The 25,430-nt window shown below is 44.9% G+C and overlaps 1 protein-coding gene across 8 annotated transcripts in view; it reads left to right on the top strand.

Annotated features, from left to right (window-relative positions):
- Pip5k1a (phosphatidylinositol-4-phosphate 5-kinase type 1 alpha) overlaps positions 1-25,430 on the top strand; it is a 43,821-nt gene that overhangs the window by 16,557 nt on the left and 1,834 nt on the right. For 2 of the 8 annotated variants that reach the window (XM_042279492.2, XM_006982519.4), the window contains 13 exons: positions 4,162-4,199; positions 6,179-6,259; positions 9,307-9,437; positions 10,590-10,707; positions 10,883-11,035; positions 11,610-11,909; positions 14,767-14,972; positions 15,759-15,842; positions 17,733-17,781; positions 17,978-18,062; positions 19,007-19,153; positions 19,687-19,816; positions 25,048-25,093. In XM_042279492.2, coding sequence (XP_042135426.1) covers positions 4,162-4,199; positions 6,179-6,259; positions 9,307-9,437; positions 10,590-10,707; positions 10,883-11,035; positions 11,610-11,909; positions 14,767-14,972; positions 15,759-15,842; positions 17,733-17,781; positions 17,978-18,062; positions 19,007-19,153; positions 19,687-19,816; positions 25,048-25,093 — 1,568 coding nt within the window. Of the gene's footprint in view, positions 1-4,155; positions 4,200-6,178; positions 6,260-9,306; positions 9,438-10,589; positions 10,708-10,882; positions 11,036-11,609; positions 11,910-14,766; positions 14,973-15,758; positions 15,843-17,732; positions 17,782-17,977; positions 18,063-19,006; positions 19,154-19,686; positions 19,817-25,047; positions 25,094-25,430 lie in introns of all 8 variants that reach the window. The other 6 variants (XM_076574548.1, XM_076574547.1, XM_042279493.2 and 3 more) reach the window with 5 other exon arrangements.

The following is a 25,430-nucleotide window of genomic DNA, read 5'->3' as shown; positions in this document are numbered from 1 at the left end:
TTGTTTTGTTTTGTTTTGTTTTGTTTTTTCTTTTTGAGACAGGATCTCTTTATGTAGTCCTGGCTGTTATGTAACTCTGTTTACATCCACCTGTCTCTGCCTCGCAAATGCTGGCTTGTGCCATCATGCTGGCCCAGCTAACATCTTTATTTTATTTTATTTTATTTTATTTTTTTGGTTTTTTGAGACAGGGTTTCTCTGTGTAGCTTTGCGCCTTTTCCTGGAACTCACTTGGTAGCCCAGGCTGTCCTCGAACTCACAGAGATCCGCCTGGCTCTGCCTCCCGAGTGCTGGGATTAAAGGCGTGCGCTGCCACCACCGCCCGGCTTCCCAGCTAACATCTTAAGCAAAGACAAAAAGGTACTTTCTGAAATGTGTTTGTTAGTCTATTCCTGTAATCCTCGCTACTGTAGGAAGATTGCTTTAAATTTGCAAGGGCAGCCTGGGCTATATATCTTGTGCTAGGCTAGCCTGGGTAGAGACCCTGTCTCAAAAAAACAAAACCATAAAGAATACTTGTACTTGCTGGGCTTTCTGAGCCAGGTGTGTATGCTGGAAGCAACTTAGGAGGCTAAGGTAAGAGGATCATTTGGGCAGTATAGCAAGACCCCATCTCAAAATAAAAATGCTATTATTGTTTTGTTTTGTTTTTGAGACAGGGTTTCTCTGCGTAGCACTGGCTGTCTTAGAACTTGCTCTGTAGACCAGGCTTGCCTTGAACTCACAGAAACACCCCTGCCTCTCCCTCCTAAGTGGTAGAATAAAGGCATGGGCCACTGAGTCTGGCTAGGCCCAGCTTTGTTGTTTGTGAAGCAAAGTTTTTTGTGATTTTTTTTTTTGAAGTGAGACCTCTAGCTCACTTCAAACTCATGTAGCAAGGTAGCACAGATTAGATCCTTCTGCCTGTGCCTCTCAGGATGGTGGAAACAGAAATATGTGTTATCACAGCTTTCTTCCCTCCCTCCCTTCTCTTTTTACCTCCGCTTTCACATCCTCCCCACTAGCTGCTTTTTTCCATTGCCCTCTCCCTAAATCTCCCTCCTCTGTATCTTGGAATGTCTTAAAAAGTTCAGTTCTCTTATAATTTCACCGACAGACACTTCAGAACAATGTTTCTGCAGATCTGGGCATGGTGCAAGCCTGCAGTTCCATCCTGTGGGAGGTGAATACAAGGGGATCAGGAGCTCAAGGTCATCATCACCTACATACCAAATTGGAGGCTAGTCCATAACTGCGGAAGACACTGCCTCAAAAAACCAAGAAAAGGGGAGAAAATAGGTCTAAGTAGATAAGTAGTCTTTTTTGGGGGGTAGAATGTTACAACAATCACAGTATTATTGTTGTATCTACAAACTCAAGAATAATTGTGGCTAGAAATGCAGTTCAGTGGTAGGACATTTATTTGTTATGTCTGCATGTGTGCGAGGGTGTGCGTGCCACAGCACATGTATGGGTAGCCAAAGGGTATCTTGTGAGAGTCGGTTCCTTCTTGCCATATGGGGTTTCAGAGATAGAATTCAGGTCATTAGGCTTTGGCAATTGCCCTTCCCTCTCAGTGGTCTTCCTAGCCCTGAAGCCTTGGATTTGTTCCCTGGTGCTGCAAAAGAACAAACAAACAAGTAAATAAACACTTAATAAAAATTATTTGCCAGGTGGTGATGGCGCTCGCCTTTAATCCCAGCACTTGGGAGACAGAGGCAGGCAGATCTTGAAGCCAGCCTTGTCTACAGAGGGAGTTCCAGGAAAGCCAAGGCTACACATAGAAACCTTGTCTTAGGGGGGAAAAGAATTATTATTTAAATTTTCTCTCTTAAGGCTTCTGTCTACATTTTAAAATTGTTTATGTGTGGGGAGGATGTTGTGTGCTGTGGCACACTTAGGGAGGTCAGGTGTCTGTTCTCTGCCTCCACCATGTGTCCTGGGACCAGACTTAGGTGGCGGCACCTTCACCCACTGACCCCTCTTGCTGGTTCAGTTGTTTTTCCAGTCAGCATCTAAACAAGTTAGGTAAACGTCTCTTAAATCTTAATTTAAATAGCCCATACTCCTGGAAGTAAGAGCCAGATGAGATAGATGTATTTGGTTTTTGTTTTGTTTTGCCCAGCTGAGATGTAAGCTTTTAAAAGTTTTATACTAGCCGGGCGGCGGTGGTGCATGCCTTTAATTCCAGCACTTGGGAGACAGAGGCAGGTGGATCTCTGTGAGTTAGAGGCCAGCCTGGTCTACAGAGGGAGTTTCAGGACAACCAGGGTTATTACACAGAAAAACCCTGTCTCAAAAAAACAAAAAAAATAAAATTTTATACTAATAGGTAGGGGTGATGGTATGGACTTGTAGTCCCAGTCTCAGGAAGTAGAGGCAAGATGATCAGGTGTTTAAGACCAGCTTTGCTGTACATTTGATCAGGAGTTAGAGGCCAGCCTGGGCTATGTGAGATCTTGTCTTTTTTGTTCATTTGTTTGTTTTTCCAAGTCAGGGTTTCTCTGTGTAGCCCTGGCTGTCCTGGAACTCACTCTGTAGACCAAGTTGGCCTTGAACTCTTAGAGATCCACATGCCTCTGCCTCCCCAGTGCTGGAATTAAAGGCTACGCCACCACTGCCTGGCTATTGAAGATATTTTAAACAAATGCTAGGAAAACTTTCTGATGAACAATAGTCTATTGTTTGTATGAGACAGTATCACGTGGTCCAGACTTTCCTTGCTTCCCTTTTCCAAATGCTAGAGTTAAGGAGAGTACTGCTAGCTAGGTCTTCCAGGCTTTAAACCCCCCCCCCCCCCCCATGGGAAGTAGATTCAGATCTATGTGTTCTAGGCAAGTGTTCTATCCTAGCCTGATGTTCTGGTCTCATCTGTGGAGGTATAGCTTTTTATTGTTTTGTTTGGGCCTGAAGTTTACTGTGTAGCATACTCTCACCTTGATGAACTAGCAAGCTTCCTGCTTTGATAATCCTGCTTCAGCCTCTGAAGTGCTGGAACTATAGGCCGAGCTCCTTGGGTATCTGTCTGTCTCATGGGCCCTTGCTCCTTCTGCCATGTGTCACTGACATTTTCTTTGATGGTTAAATGTATTAAGAACAGTTGCTAGTCTTGGTACACACCTTTAATTTCAGCACTTGGGAGGCAGAAACTTGGATCTCTGAGTTGGTGGCCACCCTGGTCTACAGAGTGAGTTCCAGGACAGCCAGGGCTATGCAGAAACCCTGTCTCTAACCCCGCTTCCCAAAAAAAAGAAAGAAAGAAAGGAACAATTATGCTTCCCATTGAAAATAGTAACACTGGGCTGGTGAGGTGGGTCAGTGGGTAAAGCTTGATAACCTGAGCTTGATCCACAGCACCCACATAAAGGTGGGGGAGAACTCATTCCACAAAGTTGCCCTCTGGCTGCCACACGTATGTCATGGCTCACATGACACACATACCAGACACATAATGATAAATTATGAAAGGAGAATTTGACTGTATGAGTTAGAAAGGAGGTAGAATAAGGATGGAGTATGTGGCCTGGTGTTGTGCTTTTAATCTCAACACTCAGAGGCAGAGGTAGGCAGATCTCTTGAGTTCAAGGCCAGCCTGGTCTACAAAGTGAGTTTTAGGGCCAAGGCTACACAGAGAAACCCTGTCTCAAAAAGCAAAAAAATAAAATAAAATAAAATAAAAAAATATATATATATATGAATATGCATAAGGCTCTTGTAAGTATGAAAGAGGTGAAATTACTAGCCATGTAAGCCAAAAGCAGTCAAGTTTATATCTAGATGTGGTGCCAACCCCCCCAACCCCCCCCCAACCCCCCCCCCCCCCCCCCCCCCCCGCCAGACAGGGTTTCTCTGTGTAGCTTTGCGCCTTTCATGGATCTCACTCTGTAGACCTGGCTGGCCTCGAACTCACAGAGATCTACCTGCCTGCCTCTGCCTCTCGAGGTGCTGGGATTAAAGGATGTGTACCACCACCGCACTGTCCGGCAGTGCCTCACTTTATACACACAAAAAGTAAATCAGTAAATTTTATTTTAAATGGATTTGGTATTAGTGCGAGAGGCAATAAGTAGTTCATCACCATGTTTAGTTTGACTTAAACCTTGACCCTCATAGTGAGTTTGGTAGAGGTTTTGTGACTGTGTTTATATATACTTAAGATTTTTTTCTTTTTTTAAGCAGCAGCAGCAGCATCTGGAATCAGGAGACCCACAGGATCTGAGGTGAGTTTAATATTGATTCATTGTTGCTAAAAGTATAATTCTGGCATAGGAGACTCTATCCAGGTATGTCCAAACTTCTGACATCACAACACACTGCTGTCATTCACAGAGTTCATACTTGAGAGCCATGTAATTGAGTTACAAAAAAAAGAAAAAGAAAAAGAAGGACTGGAGAGATGGCTCAGTAGCTAAGAGCACTGGCTGTTCCTTCAGAGGTCCTGAGTTCAATTCCCAGCAACCGCATGGTGGCTCACAACCATTTATAGTGGGGTCTGATGTCCTCTTCAGGCATATATAAAGGTGTACATACAGGGCTGGAGAGGTGGCTCAGAGGTTAAGAACACTGGCTGTTCTTCCAGAGGTCCTGAGTTCAATTCCCAGCAACCACATGGTGGCTCACAACCATCTGTAATGAGATCTGGTGACCTCTTTTGGCCTGCAGGCATACATGCAAACAGAACACTGTATACATAATAAATAAATAAATGAATAAATAAATAAATAAATCTTTTAAAAAAAAGGTGTACATACAGATAGAGCACTCACATACAGAAAATAAACAAATCTTAAAAAAAGAAAAACAAAATGGCAAAATATCTCAAGGTATTTTAAGTAAGTTTATGGTGTTGTGTTGGGTCATATTCAAAGTTATCTTGAGTGTATGCAGGCCATGGGTTAGACATGGCTACCATTTTCTCTTTGCTTATGTCTTGAAGAGTTAGACAAGATGAGTGTGAGTGTGTGTGTGTGTGTGTGTGTGTGTGTGTGTGTGTGTGTCTGTGTCTGTGTCTGTCTGAATACTCATTATCATACAGGCTCAATCATGTGTGAGCTGCATGGTTAATTGCTGCCAAAGATCTCAAAGTGGCACTGGGCTTGCAATCTGTGTGTTCGATACAGAAAAGACCAACAGAGGTCCTATCCCACCTATAGCCAGTAGGCTAAAGGCAACTGAGCCATTCCCTTCCTTATTGAGCCATACTGTACATTGGAGTCCTTGTAAGATAGTATCCCAAAAGCAACTGGAACTTGAGTTTATAAATTTATAATTTTCAAAGCCAATCGAGATGTATATAACTACTGAATTAAATTTATCATGCCCAATAGAATGAAAGATTAACTAACTGTGGTAGCTACTTTTGTTGCCAGGGCCTCGCTAACTGTTCTTATAACTTAACCCATTTCTAGAAATCGATACCTTGCCACATGACTCGTGGCTTACCGGCATCTTCACATGCTGCTTGTCATGGTGGCGGCTGGCAGTGTCTCCCCCACTCAGCCTTCCACTTCCCAGAATTCTCCTCTCTCCTTGTCCTGCCCATACTTCCTGCCTGGCCACTGGCCAATCAGTGTTTTGTTTATACAGAGTGATATCCATAGCACTTTCCTGTGCAGAATATCTTGGATTTGCTATCTTTTCCCCACATGGAGATGTTCTAGCCCCATTGTTTCACTCCCATACTTGTGTCAGGGTTCAGAATGCTAAACTTGCACTTTTTTCTGAGATTTCAGGTTTTTCTCTTACAATATCTTTCAAGGTTTTTGAGGTAATATATTCTTACTATTTTAGTTGTTATTATTTTTACCTGATACAGCTCAAACTCACTATTGGACTTGAACTGCTAGTCATTCCCCTCCCCCTCCCAGTAGTGACAGGGCTTATAGGTGATCACTACCACGCCCTTTTATTAAGGGCCTTGACTATTAGGTCTTAAGATTGTGGAATACTGGTTTCACTAGTCTTGTCCTCTGGATTCTAACTTGATGGATATTAATGACATGGAGAGTAACTTGGTGTTGGTTGCACTGGCATATTGACTCCTGGGAATAGCTAGTTAGAGTCTGCTCTGATGGTTTTATTCCTTTTATATTTCTGGAACTAACAATCCTTTAACTCATCCTCCCAAATGCTGGAGTTATACGTATGTACCATTACCTGGTCATATAATAATCTTAATTCTTTTGTTTTTTTCCTTTAGGTACCATTTGCCTCTGTCATGCCTGTCAAGAAAATAGGCCACCGAGGTGTTGATTCCTCTGGAGAGACTACATATAAAAAGGTAAGTCTGGACAGACTGGCTGGGACATCTTACTTTGGTAACACACCAAGGGCAATACTGTTTTCTTTTGTTGTTTGCTTTTCTTGAGATTGTGTCTCATTCTAAAACAGGGTGATCTGGAATTCACTATGTAGTTGAGGCTAGCTTTGAACTTCCTGTAGTCTTTCTTCCTCAGCCTCCCAAGGGCTTAGATTATAGGTATGAGCCACCATGTCTGGCCAGTACTGTTCTTGATACTGCTCTCCACAAACTATTCCATTTGGTTTTTCTTATTTTGTTTGTTGGTTTGTGGTTTTGTTTCGTTTGAGACAAGGTCTCTCTATTTAGTCTTGTCGGGCCTGGAATTCACTGTGTAGACCATGCTGTCTCAGACCCACAGAGATCTGCCTGTCTTTGCCTCCTGAGTGCGGGAATTAAAGGTGTGCACCACTACACCCAGCCCATTTGTTGATAGACAATGAATATAATGTAACTTGTGTTTTGAAATTAATTCACAAAGAATGAATTATTTTCTTTTTATATATGTGATTAAAGGAGACTGTTACTAATGAAAAATCTAGTGTTGGTTGATACTATCTTTTTAAAAAAAAATTTAAAAAATGGGGTCTCTCTACATAGCCCTGGCTGTCCTCAAACTCACTATGTAGGCCAGGGCAGCTCAAACTCACAGAGATCCACCTGTCTTTGCCTCCCAAGTGCTGCAATTAAAGGTATGCACTACCATGCCCAGCCATGGTTGATACTTTCATTGAGTGGAAGAAATTAGATTTCATTATTAGATAGAAATATATTGCTGAGTCCTAAAAGGCCACTTTTTCCCTTGCCACAGGAAACCTGAGTTTTTGGTTTTGTTTTGTTTTGTTTTTCCATCTTTTTGAAAATGGGTCTTTTCCATACCCCAGGCTGATCTCAGACTCACTGTAACAGGGGATGACTTTGAATTCCTGACCCTTCTTCCTTCCATCTCCCGAGTTCTCTGAGATTTACAAGCATGCACCACACCTACCTGGAGTCCTGTGTCTCCTCCTCCTTCTCCTTCTCCTCCTCCTCCTCTTCCTCTTCTTTTTTCTCCTTCTCTCCTCCTCCTCTTCCTCTTCTTCTTCTTCCTTCTCTTCCTCCTTTTCCTTCTCTCCTCCTCCTCCTTTTTGTTTTGTTTTTTTGAGACAGGGTTTCTCTGTGTAGCTTTGGAGCCTGTCCTGGAACTCACTCTGTAGCCCAGGCTGACCTTGAACTCACAGAGCTCCACCTGGCTCTGCCTCCTGAATGCTGGGATTAAAGGCATATGCCACCACCACCTGGCTTTTTCTTTTTATTTTCTTTCTTTTTTTTAAGATAGGGTCTCATAATATAGTCCGGGCTGGCCTTGTTGGATACCTTGCAGCTAGAGTTACAGGCTGCTGTGATCCCCTGTTGCGGATGCTAGGGACTGAACTCAGATCCTCTGGAAGACCAGCAACCCCTCCAGACCCAATTATCACCTCTAATACATTTTCCCTCTGAAATTTTACTGTTTTCACATTTCTCAGAGTTATCTTGATAATTTTTTCCATCTTTTTTCTTGTTTCTTTTTTTTTTGAGACAGGGTTTCTCTGTATAGACCAGGCTGTCCTAGAACTCAAGAGATTCTGCCTCCTGAGTGCTGGGACTTAAGGAGTACACTACCACCACCTAACTAAATTTAGTATTATTTTTTGTTTTATGGTGTTTTGCCTTTTATGTATGTCTGTGCACCACCAAATGCCTGGTGCCCAAAGAGGCCAGAGAAGGTGTTGGATCCCCTCAAACTGGAGTTACAGATAATTGTGAGTCACCACGTGGGTGGTTGTGCCCTCTGGCAGTGCAGCCAGTGCTCTTAACACTCTCTCTTTTTTTTTTTTTTCTTTTTACATTTTCTGATTCTTTTTTTAAGTTGCTAAGTCTCAAGTTGCTCAGTATTACCAAGTAAATTTGTACTTTTTAACAGTGGTGATTTGCAAAGTGACTAGAAACCAGTCTTCCAGTATCTTTTCTTCCACAAACACAACCGTGTGTCTTCAGACCCACGGAATCTGATTCCTTCTTCTAATCAGGATGCTGCACTTAGACATACATACATGCAGGCAAAATACCCATACACAAGTTGAATTTTTCATGTGTAGTGGTTTTCCTTTTTTTGGGGGGGGGTGTATGTATGTGTGTGTTAGTGTATTTGAGACACTATCTGTGTAGTCCTGGCTGGCCTGGAACTCTGTGTAGACCAGCCTGGCCTCCAAATGCACAGAGATCCACCTGCTTCTGCCTCTGAAGTGTTGGCATGCATGACCATTCCTGGCCATGTTTTCTTTTTTAATTAAGAAGCTTTTTGTTTGTTTGTTTTTTACTACTTTAGTGTTCTTGGAATACTTGTTCTTCTTTCAGAGGACCAAAGCTATACAGTCAGAACTATACAGTCAAATCAGAATCTCTGTTAATGTTCATTATATTCTTTATCAGATCAACCAAATGTTTGGAGGGGCTCAGCCACCCCCAGGGCAAGTAATAGTAGTAATATGGAGCTCTTCCCTAACTGAGGCCAGCACAGATTGCCCTCCCTTGCTATTCTGAATGTTCACTGTTTTTTCAATCGTTTCTAGGGTTAATTGCAATGTCGAGGACTGGGTTAGCCTAAATTCTGTCTAAACTATTGGAAGGGCATTTGCTTTCAAGTGTTTCTTCTTACATTTCCATCATGGGTTTAGTGGGTTTGATTCATTGGTTTGGTTTCTTAAGTCCAAGTGTAGACCAAGCTGACCTAATTTGTAAATTTCTTGTCTTAACCATTTAAGTGCTGGGATTCCAGGTGTGTGCCTCTTTGCCCAAATTTCTCCTTGGTTATTATTGGTATGGTCAGACTTTTGTTTGTTTTCTTTTAGGGGTTTCAGAGTTGAAATACAGACAGAGTCTTTGTTTGGCCTTGAACTTAAGGCAGTCCTCCTATTTCTGTGTTCTGCGATTATAGGCATGTGCCACCATCCTCAGACTTTGTTTAGACTTGATACCAGAACGTTTCTGTCATTACTGTTTTTTAGACAACTTCATCAGCCTTGAAAGGTGCCATCCAGTTAGGCATTACCCACACTGTGGGCAGCCTGAGTACCAAGCCTGAGCGAGATGTCCTCATGCAAGACTTCTACGTGGTGGAGAGTATCTTCTTTCCCAGGTACAGAGGTCAATTCATATTTAAGAGAGTATCCTAGACAGTCGGACTTTCTTTTTTTTTTTTTTTTTTTTTTTTTTTTTTTTTTTTGGTTTTTTCGAGACAGGGTTTCTCTGTGTAGCTTTGCGCCTTTCCTGGGACTCACTTGGTAGCCCAGGCTGGCCTCGAACTCACAGAGATCCGCCTGGCTCTGCCTCCCGAGTGCTGGGATTAAAGGCGTGCGCCACCACCGCCCGGCAGGACTTTCTTTACATCAATCTTGGGGCTCTAGTCTAATTTCTTGTCAGTCTTGAACCTTCTTGTAAATAGGGTAAGTGAGATTAGAGAGCAGGCTTTGCCATATGCCTCTGGCCAATAGAACGCCATATATAAAAACAAACAAACAACTTATTTAGGCTAGTGAGATGGCTTAGCAGATAAAGATAAAGCCTAACAACCTGAGTTTGATCCCCATGATGGGGATAATTGAATCCTGCAGGTTTTCCTCTGACTTAACACATGTACCAAGGCATGTATGCTTGGGTGCACACTCGTGCATACACTCTCTCTCCTTTCTCTCTCTCTCTCTCTCTCTCTCTCTCTCTCTTTCTTTCTCTCTCTCTCAGAATAAATGTAATCTAAAAGGTTTCAGAGCTGGATAAGATGGCTCAGTGGTTTAGAGCACCTGCTGCTTTTTCAAAAGACCTAGGTTCATTTCCTGGCACCCAAATTTTGGCTCACAACCATTTGTAACTGTAGTTCCAAAGGATCTGACACTTTCTTGGCCTCCAAAACCACCAGGCATATATATGGTTCATAGACATGCATGCAGGCAAAACATTCATACATACAGAATTAGCTATGTTTGGTAGTGCCTGTAATCCCACCATTTGTGAGCAGAAACAAATTGATCTCTGTTAGTTTGAAGCCAGTCCTGGCTACATAGTGAGACCCTCTCTCAAACAAACAAACAAACAAACAAACAAAAGCTTTTAAATATCTTAATGCCTTGGCTAGGAGGCAGTGTTGTGCCTTTGTCCCACAAACTGACTTATCTTCATCCCTGCTGTGTCTCTCAGAAGTATGGTTGGGCATCCCTTTCAGCATCTGCCCAGGGTGGATTCCATGGGTAATGGGGTCTAGTAAGTTAAGGTTTCTTTATATTCAATCCCACAGTGAAGGGAGCAACCTGACACCAGCTCATCATTACAATGACTTTCGTTTCAAGACTTATGCACCTGTTGCCTTCCGCTACTTTAGAGAGCTATTTGGCATCCGACCTGATGATTACTTGGTAAGTTTCTTGTCGTAGAACCTGTGATTATAAGGTCAGAGGAATATTCCACAAAGTATTTCCCTCTTCCACCATCTTGCTTTAGTGTTGTTTAGAATGGATGTTTGTCTGTGCCTGATTTCTGTGATAGGCGGCCCTGGCATAACTGACTCTTAATGTCCTCTCTTATTTTCAGTACTCCCTTTGCAGTGAACCATTGATTGAACTCTCCAACTCTGGAGCTAGTGGTTCCCTCTTCTATGTGTCCAGTGATGATGAGTTCATCATTAAGACAGTCCAGCATAAAGAAGCAGAATTTCTGCAGAAGTTACTTCCGGGATACTACATGGTGAGTGAGGAGCGCTGGCAGAGGCTATCCTCAGCTGTACCGGTCTTTGTGTCTTCATGTTGGGGTTTGAGTTTATTTAGAGGTCAAAGTCAAGACAGACGATTTTTTTGGTGCTTTGGGTTTTGAGACAGTATCTTCCCTGCTGCCCTTGAACTACTGATCATCCAGCTTCTGCCTCCCAAGTACTGGAATTACATGTGTGCCGCCACCGCGCTGGGTGTAAGTGGTGCTGAGCATTGAACCCTAGGCTTTGTGAATGCTGAGCTAGCACTCTTTCTGATGTGTTTGTTTGTTTTGAGACTGGATCTTCCTGTGTAGCCCAAAGCCATTCCTGAATCTCCTGCCTCTGACTCTGTGGTATCGGGATTATCAGTGGCCATCACCATGCCTGCGTTAATACTGTTTTCTCTTTAAACTCTCTTAGATGCCAGGGGAAATTTTGAACAAATATGTAGTTCAACACATTTTACCTAAATCCCTTGTAAAGCAGAGGAACAGTGGGTAGCAACTTTTGCCTTGAGTTTCATTGAGAATCAGCTAACTTGCTCTACTGCTTCTTACTTTTATGCCTTAGAATCTTAACCAAAACCCTCGAACTTTGCTGCCTAAATTCTATGGACTGTACTGTGTGCAAGCAGGCGGCAAGAACATACGAATTGTGGTGATGAACAACCTCTTGCCTCGGTCAGTCAAAATGCACATGAAATATGATCTGAAGGGCTCAACTTACAAACGGCGAGCTTCTCAGAAGGAACGAGAGAAGCTGCTCCCCACCTTTAAAGACCTGGACTTCCTGCAAGATATCCCGGATGGTCTGTTTTTAGATGCTGACATGTACAGTGCTCTGTGTAAGACTCTGCAGCGCGACTGTTTGGTGAGTTGCTGTTTTTCTCTGTTGTAGACACAGAAATAATTTTCATTGAAAAACTCCCTGTGTCCTGCTTTAATTTATTTGTTTGTTTATTTTGGGGAGTATGTATGTATATGTGTGTGAGGGGTACAGTTGCACTTTGCCATGTACAGCACAGTTGAGCAGGGGTGCTGTCACTTAGGTATGAGTGTGTGCTTCCTGTGTAGAGGCCAGAGGTCAGCACTGGGTGTCTTCTTGATGGCACTCCACCTTATTTTCTGAGACAAAGTCTCTCACTGAACTAGAGCTCACCATTTCAGCTAAACTGGCTGACTAACCCATGAGATCTGCCTATGCCTTCCCCCACAGTGCTGGGGTTACAAATGTGCACTGTCATGCCCTGCTTTTATGTGGGTGCTGGGGACCCAAACTCCGCTCCACATGTTTGTGCAGCAAGCACTTTTCCCACTGAGTTTCTTCTCCACCCCCAGATTGCATTTTAGATGACTTTTACATTCGCTCATTGCTGGTCCTTTACTGTGGTGGTATTGTGTTCCCCGAAATATTGTGCACCCTAATAAACTTACCTGGGGTCAGAGACAGAACAGCCACAATATTAAACATAGAGGATAGACAGTGGTGGCACATGCCTTTAATCCTAGCATTCCAGAGGCAGAAATCCATGTGTTCAAGGATACAGCCACGCATAGTAATTCACGCCTTTAATCCCAGAAAGTGAGCCTTTAATCCCAGGGAGTGAGGCAGAAAGCTAAAAGATCTATAAGGCGTGAGGACCAGAAACTAGAAGCATTTGGCTGGTTAAGCATTTGGCTGGTTAAGCATTCAGGCTTTTGAGCAGCAATTCAGCTGAGACCCATTCTGGATGAGGACTCAGAAGCCTCCAGTCTGAGGAAACAAGACCAGCTGAGGATCCGGTGAGGTGAGGTAGCTGTGGCTTGTTGATTTTCCAGTGTCCACCCCGATAACTGGCCTCAGGTTTGATTTTATTAATAAGAACTTTTAAGATTCCTGCTACACTTTACATCTTTGCTCTTGTCATTTACCCTCCGCTCCTGGGCTGTAGTCCTTGTGAAGCAAGCCTAGCACTCATAGGAGAACTTTAACTTAGTTGTACTACACAGCCATTATTCCTTAGATTTTGGTCTTGCCTGCCCAATCCAAATTTATATCTTGAAAATTTAAATGCTGTTGAACACTACACAACTGCACACCGGATCTGCTGATTTGTAATATATTTGTAGACCAGTGGTTCTCAACCTTCCTAATGCTTTGACCCTTTAATACACTCATGTGTGGTGACCTCCAACCATAAACTATTTTTGTTGCTGCTTCATAACTATAATTTTGCTACTGTTGTGACTCTTACTGTAAATATCTGTGTTTTCCCATGGTCTTAGGCGACCCCTGTGAAAGGGCCATTCAACCTCCTCAAGTGGTCGTGACCCATAGGTCCAGAACCACTTGACTAGACCATCAGTTTTACTCATTCCATTTCCTCTTCTTCCCAGTGAGCATTTCATTGCCTCTAACCTCCAGCAGTTCTTCTTGACTCTGTTTCCCTAGTTTGGGGATTACAAGTAAAAGCCATTATGCCCAATTTTCTAAACCTCGCTTTCTCTTCCCCTAATCCAGTCTCTCTTGGTTTTTTGAGACGGGGTTTCTCTGTGTAGCCCTGGATGTCTTGGAATTAACTCTGTAGACCAGGGTAGCCTAGAACTCAGAGATCCACTAGCTCTGCCTCCCAAGTGCTGCGACTAGAGGTGTGCACCGCCATGCCTGTCCCTAAACCACACTCTCAGCCCGCCTCTCTCCAGCCTGTTTCTCAGCAGTGACTGGAGCGCCCCATCCTGTTCTGCCCTTGTGTTGCCGTGTGCTCGCCCTTATTTGCTCACACTGGGTTGCTTCCTCAACGATGCCCATTTTAGTCTGTCTCCTTCAGTGTACTCAACTAAATGAGCCAATAGTTATTTCCAGTTTGACTCAGGCAGTTGTAGCTAGCCACTCCTCATCCTTTTTTGTACACACTGATCATGGCACCCTTGGTTGAACAGCATCGTCAGAATGAGCTGTGGGAGCTGATGTGAGTAGACGCTTTCACTTTGTTCTAGGGAACAAAACAGGTTAACAGGTTGAATGTGCTTCTTGCTCTAGACTTTTTTTGTTTTTGTTTTTGTTTTTTCAAGACAGGGTTTCTCTGTATAGTTTTGGAGCGTGTAGACCAGGCTGGCCTCAAACTCACAGAGATCTGCCTGGCTCTGCCTCCCCAGTGCTGGGATTAAAGGCATGCGCCACCACCACCCGGCCTTGCTCTAGGCTTTATAATGGTCTTTTCTCACTTTATTTACTTGGTCTTACTTTTTTTTTTTTGAGACAGGGTTTCTCTCTAGCCCTGGCTGCCCTGGAACTCTCTCTGTAGACCAGGCTGGCCTCAAAATCCAATTGCCTCTGCCTCCCAAGTGCTAGGATTAAAGGTGTGCACCGTCACTGCCCAACTCAGTGATCTTCTTTTTTATCATTTTCTGTGGTCTTTATCGTGTAAACATTTGTACTGTAGTGCTGTATTGAACTTGTTTCTGTATTTTTATTCAGTAAAGGTTGAACGAAACTGAGGCTGACTGTGTAAAGTCCTGCCACAGATCTGCTCTGGCCCACATCTGTCACAGTGTACTTTTTTCCCCTTGTTGTTTTTGTTTTGTTTTGGTTTTTTGAGATTGGGTCTCAGGTAGCCCGGCGAGTGATGTGTTCTTTAAGAGCAAAGACAGCCTATGGTTGTCTGGAGCTTCACTGTCTAGTTAGGTTATGAAAGTGGTGAGAACTTGAAAACTCAGATTTTGATCGTCTTGTCCTCTCTCCCCATTAGGTGCTACAGAGCTTCAAGATAATGGACTATAGCCTCCTGATGTCAATCCACAACATGGATCATGCACAGCGAGAGCCCGTGAACAATGAAGCACAGTACTCAGTTGACACCCGCAGACCAGCCCCCCAGAAGGCGCTCTATTCCACAGCTATGGAATCCATTCAGGGCGAGGCTCGGCGGGGTGGCACTGTGGAGACTGAGGACCAGTGAGTGGGCTTGGGGCCACAGCTGTCGCACATGTTCTCACAGTACTTCTCTTGAAGGCACCTGGCTTCTGGAAAAGAGTCGCTTTGATTTCGGAGTGAGGCCAGCAGCATTAGTGCTCATGGGGCCATTGACTGGTCTTTTATTAAAGAAAGGAAAATATCTAAGATGAAATGTTAACACTTCAAAGCTGTAAATCACGTTAGGTTTTGTGTGGTTTGTTTTTTGTTTTTTGAGACAGGGTTTCTGTATAGCTCTGGCTGTCCTGAAACTCCCTCTGTAGACCACGCTGGCCTCAAACTCAGTGATCCCCCTGCCTCTTCTGGGATTAAAGGTCTGGGCCACCACCATCCAGTTCACATTAGAACTTTTATCACAGCTTACTGTAGGCTTCTTTGCTGAAGGCCTGTTACTGCCTTGGGTTTATCCAATGACTGTGGTTACTAAGTTTCAGATGTTTCATTTTTTTAGGTGTCTTGTAACATGACTGCCAAGGAAGTTATCTTAGTGGGAACAAATAAAGATACAAAAGTACCAGCATGTTCATTTTTATTTGGGGACTGGTCCCAAAATTACTGAGTAGTCATGATTTCAGTCTCTTTGATGGAGCTATGTGAGACAAGTACAAGGCAATTATCATACATGATCCAGAGGGGTTCTTTGTCTGTCTGGAGGATGTGTCAGTTATATTTAGCTATTAGTTCCATGTCCAGGTTTGACTGGAGGTTAGAAGTCTCCACCTGCTAGTGTGCAGATTTTTCTAACTCTTTTCCTTTTGTTTTCCTCAGCATGGGTGGCATCCCTGCCCGGAATAACAAAGGGGAAAGGCTCCTGCTTTATATTGGCATCATTGATATTCTGCAGTCTTACAGGTGAGGGTGATGGACATGTGGATTGCAGACTGGGGACAGGCTACATTGAGCTGTGGTTGCTCAAGGCTTTTTTTCCCCCTCCCTCCTTTTGGCTTTTTGAGACAGGGTTTCTCTTTGTAGCCCTGGCTGTCCTGGAACTTCCTCTGTAGACCAGGCTGGCCTCTGCCTCTTGAGTGCTGAGATTGAAGGTGTGCACCACCACTGCCCTGGCCTTCCTTTCTTTTTTTATTCCCGCCCCCCCTCATTTTAGAGTGTTTTGCCGTTGTCTATATGTGTGCACCACTTGAATGTCTGGTGCCCATGGAGGTCAGAGGAGGGTGTTGGATCCCCTAGGACTGGAGTAAGGCATCATGGGGATTCTGGGAACTGAACCCAGGCCTTCTGCAAGGGCAACAAGTGCTCTTACCTGCTGAGCTGTCTGGCCAGTCCTCAACATACATCTTTTTAGATGTGTTCTTTTTCTTTCCTGGAACTCCCTCTATAGACCAGGCTGGCCTCAAACTCAGAGGTCCGCCTCCCTCTGCCTCTCAAGAGATGGGATTAAAGGCGTGCGCCACTTCCGCCTGGCTTAGATGTGTTTTTTGTAAAGTTCTTCACGATGCAAGAACTGTGAGTCGCAGTCTGGTCACCTCGAGCTTTTAGGTGCTTTGTTCCCTGGTTTTTCTGGATTGCCGCCTCTTCAACACGATACATATTTTCTGTGGAATACTGAGTCAGTCCTCAGACGCCTAGGGTGGAGCACTCCATCTGCCTTGACTCGCTGAGAAACCTGTAGGTTGAGTCATCTTCCGTAGAGGGAGGCAGCTGGAGGCACATTCTGACTCCACGAAGGAGAAGTCAGAGCTCTGTATTATGTAAAATGACCGGCCTCTGGCAGGGAAGTGGGGATGGGAGGAGCCGCAAATGGTAGGCTCCATTTCGTTCCTGACACACTGCAGCTCCTGCCGTGGGCTGACAGGGACTGGTCAGTATTTGATTTACTGGTTACTACCACTGAACTTTCTTACACTTAGCTGTCTGTTGTGTGTGTTTGTGTATGTCTAGGCTGCAGTGGGCATGTGGAGGTCAGAGGACAATTTGTGGGAGTCGGTTCTCTCCATCTTGTGGATTCTGGGGGTTAAACTCAGGTCATCAGATAGGCAGGCACCTATACCCACTGAGCCACCCCGCCAGCCCTCTTACCCAAGTGAGGCTGTACTTCTCCGCCTTACCCTTCTATTCCTTTAGCTTTCTTTTCTTTTTCTCTTCTGATTTGTTGTTTGTTCTGGGTTTGGTTTTGTTTTTCAGACAAGGTCTCACAGTGTAGCCCAGGCAGACCTGGAGCTCATGGCAACCCCCAGACCCAGTCTATCGAGTGCTTGGTTGCAGGCATGTGCTACTACCTTACCCTGCCTTTCCTTTACAGTTAATTAATTTCGTTTTGCTTTGCTGTGCTTTTCTAGCAGTTGAACCCAGGGCCTCATACATGTTGGCAAGTGTTTCATTACTGAACTGTCCTGCTTATTTAATTGGCTTAGCTAGAAGTAGCATTGGTCTCCATGTGGAATAAGTACTACCATGGTAGTTCTTTGGAAAGCCAGTATACCACAGTGGGTGTATTTGCCCAGTGTTTATCTGTTTAAGGTTTTCTGTTATCATGGCCCCTTTTTAGCCCTCTAAAGTATAAGTAGTCATAATGATCTTTCATTTAAAAATTGTGTGATGCGGGGCTGGAGAGATGGCTCAGAGGTTAAGAGCACTGACTGCTCTTCCAGAGGTCCTGAGTTCAATTCCCAGCAACCACATGGTGGCTCACAACCACCTGTAATGAGATCTGGCGCCTCTTCTGTATGCATAATAAATAAATAAATCTTTTAAAAAAAAATTGTGTGATGCACATTTTCTTGGCAGGTTTGTGAAGAAGTTGGAGCACTCTTGGAAAGCACTGGTACACGATGGGGTGAGTATGCAGTCAGCTGAAGGCCTCCCCCCACCTCTCCGTTCCTGCCATTTGCTCCTCACATGTGTGCATGCATTCTGTCTGCGGAGTATCCGTTTCATTTCTGGCGGGTTTCAGTGTAAGGACAGGCCCGTGGAGGACACAGCCTCCTGCCGGGCCTCTGTGTAACTCTGCAGTCATCTCCTCTCTTCACCAGGACACAGTGTCAGTGCATCGGCCAGGCTTCTATGCTGAGCGGTTCCAGCGCTTCATGTGCAACACAGTGTTCAAGAAGATTCCCTGTAAGTGGCTTCTTCCAGATGACCCCCAGTGGCTCCCTTCCCCCAGGACATGGTGGGCAGGACACCTCTGTCAGGGAGCTGCCAAGGCCAGCGGCCTCTCCTGCTCTGCCTCCGTCCTGTGAGCGCTGCTTCTCGTCCTTTGTCAGCCCCTGTCTGTCCCGTGTCCGAGTCGCTGCTCCCCCCTGGCTCTCCCTCCATGTCTCGTCGAGGTGAGGGCTACTTCTGGGGAGTTGGTGGGACTGGAAAAAAATGTGTAGCTGTCGCTGTAGACTGTGATGCAGGCTCAGGCTCTAAAGGCAGACTTGTGTGTAGAAAGAGGGGCGAGGTGTTCCGGCGCCCTTCTTACCTTCCCTATCGGGCCAGGAGGTGTCGGGTAGGTCACGTGGTTGAGCGGTGTAGACGACTGTTGAGGGAGGTTTCAGTCTTAGCCCTCAGCGTTCCAGACGCAGAAGTACCAGTGTTCTTTTTTAAACTTGGTGCCTTTGGACCCTGGCAGGTTCAGGGTCATCCTCCTTTGCTGACGTCATAGGCACCAGTTGTCCCTTGGGGAGGTGAAGAAGGCGTAGATCATAGACAGGCTGTGAGGCCTAGCAGTCTCTGTTTTCAAAGGGAAGCACCAGCGTCGATTGCAGTGCACTAAGAAGGGTGGGGACACGTCGTCTGTAGCTTTTACTGGTCACGTTAATAAAGGACAGGTACACTCCATCGGTGGAATCCCAGCAGAAGGCAGTGATTTGTCACTTCTTAAGTTTTCCGTTTCTTTCCAAAGTGAGTGACTTGACCCTTGTCTGAGCAGTCCTGTAGGCCACCTTTGCTGACATTAACCCATTTCTGCCTTTGCTTCAGAACGACTTTGTGTGTGTTGGGGTGCTAGCAGCTGGTGTCTGTCTTGGTGACGGTTTCTGAGGGGGGTGCTAAGTAGACTCTCTCTCTCCCTTTTGAAGTGAAGCCTTCTCCTTCCAAAAAGTTTCGGCCTGGCTCGTCTTTCTCTCGGCGATCAGGCCCCAGCGGCAACTCGTGCATTACTTACCAGCCATCGGTCTCTGGGGAACACAGAGCACAAGTGACAACCAAGGCGGAAGTGGAGCCAGGTCAGCCCCAGGGCTGGGTCCCCTGCGTCTGGATACCCCCCCCTCCCTTCTTTGGAGCGCGTAGGTTCTCTGGCCAGGACCTCGGCTCCCTCTTCCTATGCAGTCAAAACTAACTTGCTGACTTGTCTTGAGTTTTTTGTTTTTGTTTTTTACTTCTGAGAATAGGGTTCTCTGTGTAGCCCTGGCTGTCCTGGAATTCACTATAGACCAGGCTGGTCTCGAACTCAGAGATCCTCCTGAGTCTGCCTCCCGAGTGCTGAGACCAAAGGCAAGTGCCACCATACCCAGCTGTTTGTTTGGAGACAGGGTCACACTATGTAGCCCAGGATCTCCTGGAAATAACTGTGTATGTAGCCAAGCTGACCTCAACCTCATGACCCTCCTTTCTCAGCCTCCTAAGTACTAGGATTACAGGAGTGAGTCCCCATACCCCTCTAAGTCACTACATTTTCCCTGTGTTTCCTGACTTACCTGACAAGACTCCATTTTTTGATTCATTCCTTGTTTATCAATTGATTGTCTTTTTTCTCCAGATGTGCACCTTGGGCGTCCTGATGTCTTACCTCAGACTCCACCTTTGGAGGAGATCAGTGAGGGCTCACCTGTTCCTGGCCCCAGTTTCTCACCTGCAGTTGGAGAACCTTTGCAGATACTAAATTTGAGGTTGGTTTCTTAGCCTGTTACTCCATATAACCTCTTTTAGGTCTCAGAAATCTTCATTTTGACATTTTCAAGAGCCTATGCTGGGTGTTGTGGTGTGCTAGGGAGGCAGTGACAGGTAGATCTCAGAGTTCAAAGCCAGCCTGAGCTACCTAGTGAGTTCCAGGACAGCCAGGACTATAGAGAGGCCCTATCTCCAAAGAAAGAGAGGGGGTAGGGGGGAAAAAAAGAGAGAGTTTATTGTTTGGTTGGTGGTTGTGAGACCGTCTCACTGAATAGCCCACACTGACCTCAGATGTGCAGTCCTTCTGTATCAGTCTCCTGTGTCCTGTAGTCAGGTGCTACCACCCTGTCAGCAGTCAAAGCATTCAAGAGGCTAGTATAGTAATCATGACTTCATTTTGTTACCTAGTATGTTATCTATTCCATCACAATAAATTACTTCCATACTTAATGGCTTAAAATAAGAAACATAACTGGGTGTTGTGGGACATACCTTACATCCTCTCACTAAAGAGTTAGAGATTGTAAGATGGGAATTCAGAGCCAGCTTGGCCTGTATGAGACCTGGTCTCAAAACAAACAAAGCTAAACAAAAACCTATGTCATAGTTTCTTGGGTTAGGAATCCAGAGCTAAGATTTCTCAGGAGATGGTAATGAAACTGTTGGCCAGGAATAGGATCCTGTCCTCAAGTGGAAGAATTTCTTTCTAAGCTCATTGATATGGTTAGTGGTGTGACTTGGTTCCTTGCTGAGGCAAGACTAAAGACAGCCCTCTGTTTGCCCTATGGGTTCTCCACTGAGCAACTCAGAACATAGCTCCTAGCTTCTCTGTCAGTGTGAGTGAGAGAGGTGTCTCTACATAGAAACTGGACCTACATAGAAACCATATATAGAATTATTATTTTTTTTTACATTTGTTTTGTTTTTAAGAGACATGGTTTCTCTGTGTAACAGTCCTGGCTGGTTTGAAATTTACTCTGTAGACCAGGCTGGCCTCTAACTGACAGAGATCCACCTGCCTCTGCCTCCCACGTGGTAGGATTAAAGGCGTGCACCACCACTGCCCAGTGAGACTATAGAATTTTTGTTTTGTTTTGTTTTTCGAGACAGGGTTTCTCTTTGTAGCTCTAGCTGTCTTGAACTTGCTTTGTAGACCAGGCTGGCCTTGAACTCACCGAGATCTGCCTGCCTCTGCTCCCAAGGGCTGAGGTTAAAAGTGTGCGCCACCACTGCCTGGCTGACTGTAGAATTCTTTATACCTATTCTTAGAATTGGTAGGATGCTATCACCCATGCTACATTTCCCTTAATGACTCAAGGCTGTGACTGCTGGCAGCAGGGATCACTGGGGGCTGTCTGCTTTCCACCGGCCATGGTGCCTTACTTGTAGTTGCCTGTAATCAGAGCACTCTGGGGGTTTACACTCAAGCACAGCGGTACAGGAGTGTGGGACCGGCCTGGTTTTGAGTGGCTCCCTGGGAGCAGTTTCATAAGCACTGCTCCTCAAGTTCTCCTCCTCTTACACTATGGACCTGTGGTCTAAAAGGAGGAGTTATCGTCTCCTCTTAAGCCATCCTACGGTGGATGGGCACTGCAAATGCTGTATACATTGCTTTCAACTGTGAGAAGTCAGGGACAGGAGGGATTGTTCAGTGGTACAGCATTTCCCTAGCATAGCTGGGGCCCTGGGTTTTATCTTTAGTGCTGTACACAAAGAGAAAGGCACAGCGAGTCATTAGCTGTCCTACAGTCCAGGACTGTTGGTGTTTCTTCAGTTGGGTCTCAGAGTGTAGAAATCACTCTACAGAGTACGTGGTTTCACTTCACCTTTGGTCTTCCTGTTTCAGGAAAGCTAGAGTATATTTTCAGCTTTTTTTCCTTTTAAATAAAGGTTTATTTATTTTTTTATTTATTTTTATGTGCATTGGGTTTTTTCCTGCATGTATGTCTGTGAGGATGCCAGGTCCACTGGAAATGGAGTTACAAATAGTTGTGAACTGCTATGTGGGTGCTGGGAATTGAACCTGGGTCCATCTGGAAGAGCAGCAGTGCTTTTAGCTGCTGAGCCATCTCTCCAGGCCCTATTTTCAGCTTCTTTCTAGTAGAATTTGAAGGAGGATGTGTCCAATGGTCCCTTGTTTCAAATTTTATTTACAGTTATAAAGTTCAGCTTAGCATGGTAATGCCTTTAATTCTGACATTCAGGAGGCAGAAGGATCTTGAGTTCAAGGCCAGCCAGCACTATACAGTGAGACCCTGCCCCCCAGAAAACCTACAACTTTTATAAGAAATTTTAACTCTGTGTGTGTGTGCGCGCACATGTGTGCATGTGTGCAGTGCCTTTGCAAGCATGAAAGCTTGTTAACAGCCTCTAGTGATCTCTTGGTGTTGTTTTGTCTCATGCCCTTTTGGTTTAAGTTAGCACTGTTTCTGCTGCTGGTAGAATTCTAGCAAAGGGTCATTCCATTGTGTGACTCTTACTAGATTTTACTCCAGTAGATAAAATCCCTGTTCAATGATACCCTTTTTTTTTCTATCTTTTTTTTCTAATTGTTTTTACCTTTATTTTATGTGTATGAGTATTTTTGTCTCCATGTATGTCTGTGTACCATGTGCATGTCAAGTGCCACCGGGACTGAGCATTGGCTCCCCGGGAACTCGAGTTCCAGGTGGTTGTGAGTTGGGTAGGTGCTGGGAACTGAACTCGGGTCCTCTGCCAGTGCAGTAAGTGCTCTAATGACTGAGCCATCTCTCCAGCCCACAGATGCCTTCCTCATACTCCCTGTGCTTTAGAGTTACGAGTGTCTGTGAGACAAACTTGCAGCTTCTTCTGTTTGGTCTTTTTATTGGTACTTGAGGAGAGAACCCAGGCATTCATACATTACATCTGTATCTCACTCTTTGTTGTTGTTTGAGAAAAGGTCTCACTTAGGTAACTTTGACTAGCCTAGAATTTGCTATGTAGACCAGGCTGGCCTGGAACTCAGAGTCACCTGCCTCTGTCTCCTGAGTGTTGGGATTAAAGACATGTACCACCATGCCAAGCTTAGGCCTTTATTATTATTATTTTTTTTTTTTTTTAAGAAAAATTTCTATTCATTTTACATACCAATCACAGATCCCCCTCTCCTCCCTTCTCCCACCCCCCGGGCCTTTATTTTTTAATTTTAAATTTTCTTCACATTTATTTCTTTGGAGGGGGCAGGCACACGTATGCCACACATTGTGGGTATCGGAGAATAGCCTTCCGTGTGGGTTCCAGGGGTCAAGCTTGCTGCTGGCAGACTCAAGCTTGCTGGCAAGCACTGTAGCCTGCCGAGCCGTCTAACCAGCCTTCTTTGTTGGCTTTTGAGATGCCTGACTCTGTAAAATAAGCTGGCCTAGTGCTTACAGCAATCCTCTCCATCAGCCTTCCCAGTACCAGTATTATAATGTGGGCACTACCCCTGGCTGAGGTACTTAAGTCTGAGGTCAAGACCTAGGCAGAGTAGACAAGATGGATAAGCACCATTGCCTCTGGGCTCCAGTACTACCACAGTACTACTGTTGGCCAGCGATACTCCATAGTTACTTGTCATTTCCTTTCTATAGCTAGTGTTCTTGAGAGCAAACAAAGAAAACCTTCATTCAAGAAGGAGCCACAACAGGCAGTGGTGGCACATGCCTTGGATCCATCCCAACACTCGGGAGGCAGAGGCAGGCGGATCTCTGTGAGTTCGAGATCCTAGGCTACAGAGGAGTTTGATCTTCAGAACCCATATAGTTTGGTCTTCAAACCCACATGGTATAAAGAGAGAACTGATTCTGTGGCCTGCCCTCTGACCCCCACAGTCATGCTGTGGCCTGTGCACACATATCCCAAATGCAAACAGTTGGCTGAGGGCACTGGCAATCTTATGGGGATCCTGAGAAAATTAAGAATTATGATCAAGTCCTGACTGGAATAGTCTGTGAGGCTGCATTGTCTGAGCCAGTTGCCTTGAAGCTGTTTTTGGATATTGAATCATCTGGGCCATCGTGTCATTGGAGACCTTTCAGGGGGTCTTAACTGATGAAACCATATTAGCCTGGAAGCAAGCCACGTCTCACCTCACCAACTCCATGAATTCTCTGACTGAATGTCTCTTTTAAGTTCTCAACCGAAAAGGGCCTCTAGCCGAAAAGGTTTTAATTCCTGTCTCCCCATGCCTTATATACCTTTCTCTGCCCAGTGATATTACTTCCTTACTAATGCCGGGATTAAAGGTATGTGCCAGGCTGGAGAGATGGCTCAGCAGTTAAGAGCACTGGCTGTTCTTCCAGAGGTCCTGAGTTCAATTCCCAGCAACCACGTGGTGGCTCACAACCATCTGTAATGAGATCTGGTGTCCTCTTCTGGCCTGCAGGCAGAATACTATGTACTAAATAAATAAATATTTAAAAAATAAAATAAGATAAAGGTGTGTGCCACCACTGCCTGGCTCTGTTTCTCTCCTAGACTGAGTCGATCTCATATAGTCCAGGGTGGCTTTAAACTCACAGAGATCCAGACGGATCTCAGCCTCCTGAGTACTAGGATTAAACATGTGTGCCACCACTGCCCAGCCTCTATGCTTAATTTAGCAGCTTGTTTTGTCCTCTGATGTTCAGATTTTATTAGGGTACACAATATACCAACCACAGGTTGTTTGTTAGACAATAGCTAGAATGCTAAGATTCACTTGCCTCTGACTCCTTGCTTGCTGGGGTTAAAGGTATATGCCATCACCCTGGGCCTTTGACTTTGTGTCTTGAAAACAGTGTCTCATAAGTATATCCAGAATAGCCTTGAGGTCACTCTGTAGCTAGACAGACCTTGAACTATCAAACCTCCTGCCTCAGCCTCCAAGTAGCTGGGATTATAGACATGCATCACCGTGTCTGGCTTAAATTTAGTAGCTTCTTAGGTTTTCTCTTCTGTGTTGTTAGTCTGTTCTTCAACCTTGGTGTAGGTTCCAGGAATCAAACTCAGGTTGCCAGGCTTGTGCAGCAAGCCCCTTATCCACTGAGCCATCTCTTCAGCCCAGTGGTGTTTTCTGAATCTTAAAAGAAACATGAAGAGGCAATATAATTGACCTTGGAGGATGTGCTGGGGGTGGAAGCCAGGGTTATACATGCTGTATGTCTGTTCTGCCACTTGAGCTACACCCATAGCACCTTTCATCTTCTAATCCTCTCTGCCTGCCTTTTTCTTTTTCTTCTCCTCCTGTTAGTTCCACCTTGGAAAAGCTTGAAGTTGCAGAGTCCGAGTTCACCCATGTGAGTATCTGCCTGAAAGTTGTAAAGTGGGTCACTGATGGGATGGAGCAAAAAAGCTGATTGGGAAGTATTAGTGTGCCCTTGAACCTGGCTTTTAAAAAATTGTGATCAGGCCGGGCGGTGGTGGCGCACGCCTTTAATCCCAGCACTTGGGAGGCAGAGCCAGGCGGATCACTGTGAGTTCGAGGCCAGCCTGGGCTACCAAGTGAGCTCCAGGAAAGGCGCAAAACTACGCAGAGAAACCCTGTCTCAAAAAAAGCCAAAAAAAAAAATTGTGATCAGGCATGATGGCACACATCTTGAATTCCAGTACTTGGAAGTCAGAGTTGAAGGCGTG

This window comes from Peromyscus maniculatus, chromosome 6 (assembly GCF_049852395.1).
Source record: "Peromyscus maniculatus bairdii isolate BWxNUB_F1_BW_parent chromosome 6, HU_Pman_BW_mat_3.1, whole genome shotgun sequence".
Taxonomy (NCBI): Eukaryota; Metazoa; Chordata; class Mammalia; order Rodentia; family Cricetidae; genus Peromyscus; species Peromyscus maniculatus.
The sequence above is the reverse complement of the archived record's forward strand: the minus strand, read 5'-3'. Positions and strand labels throughout refer to the sequence as shown.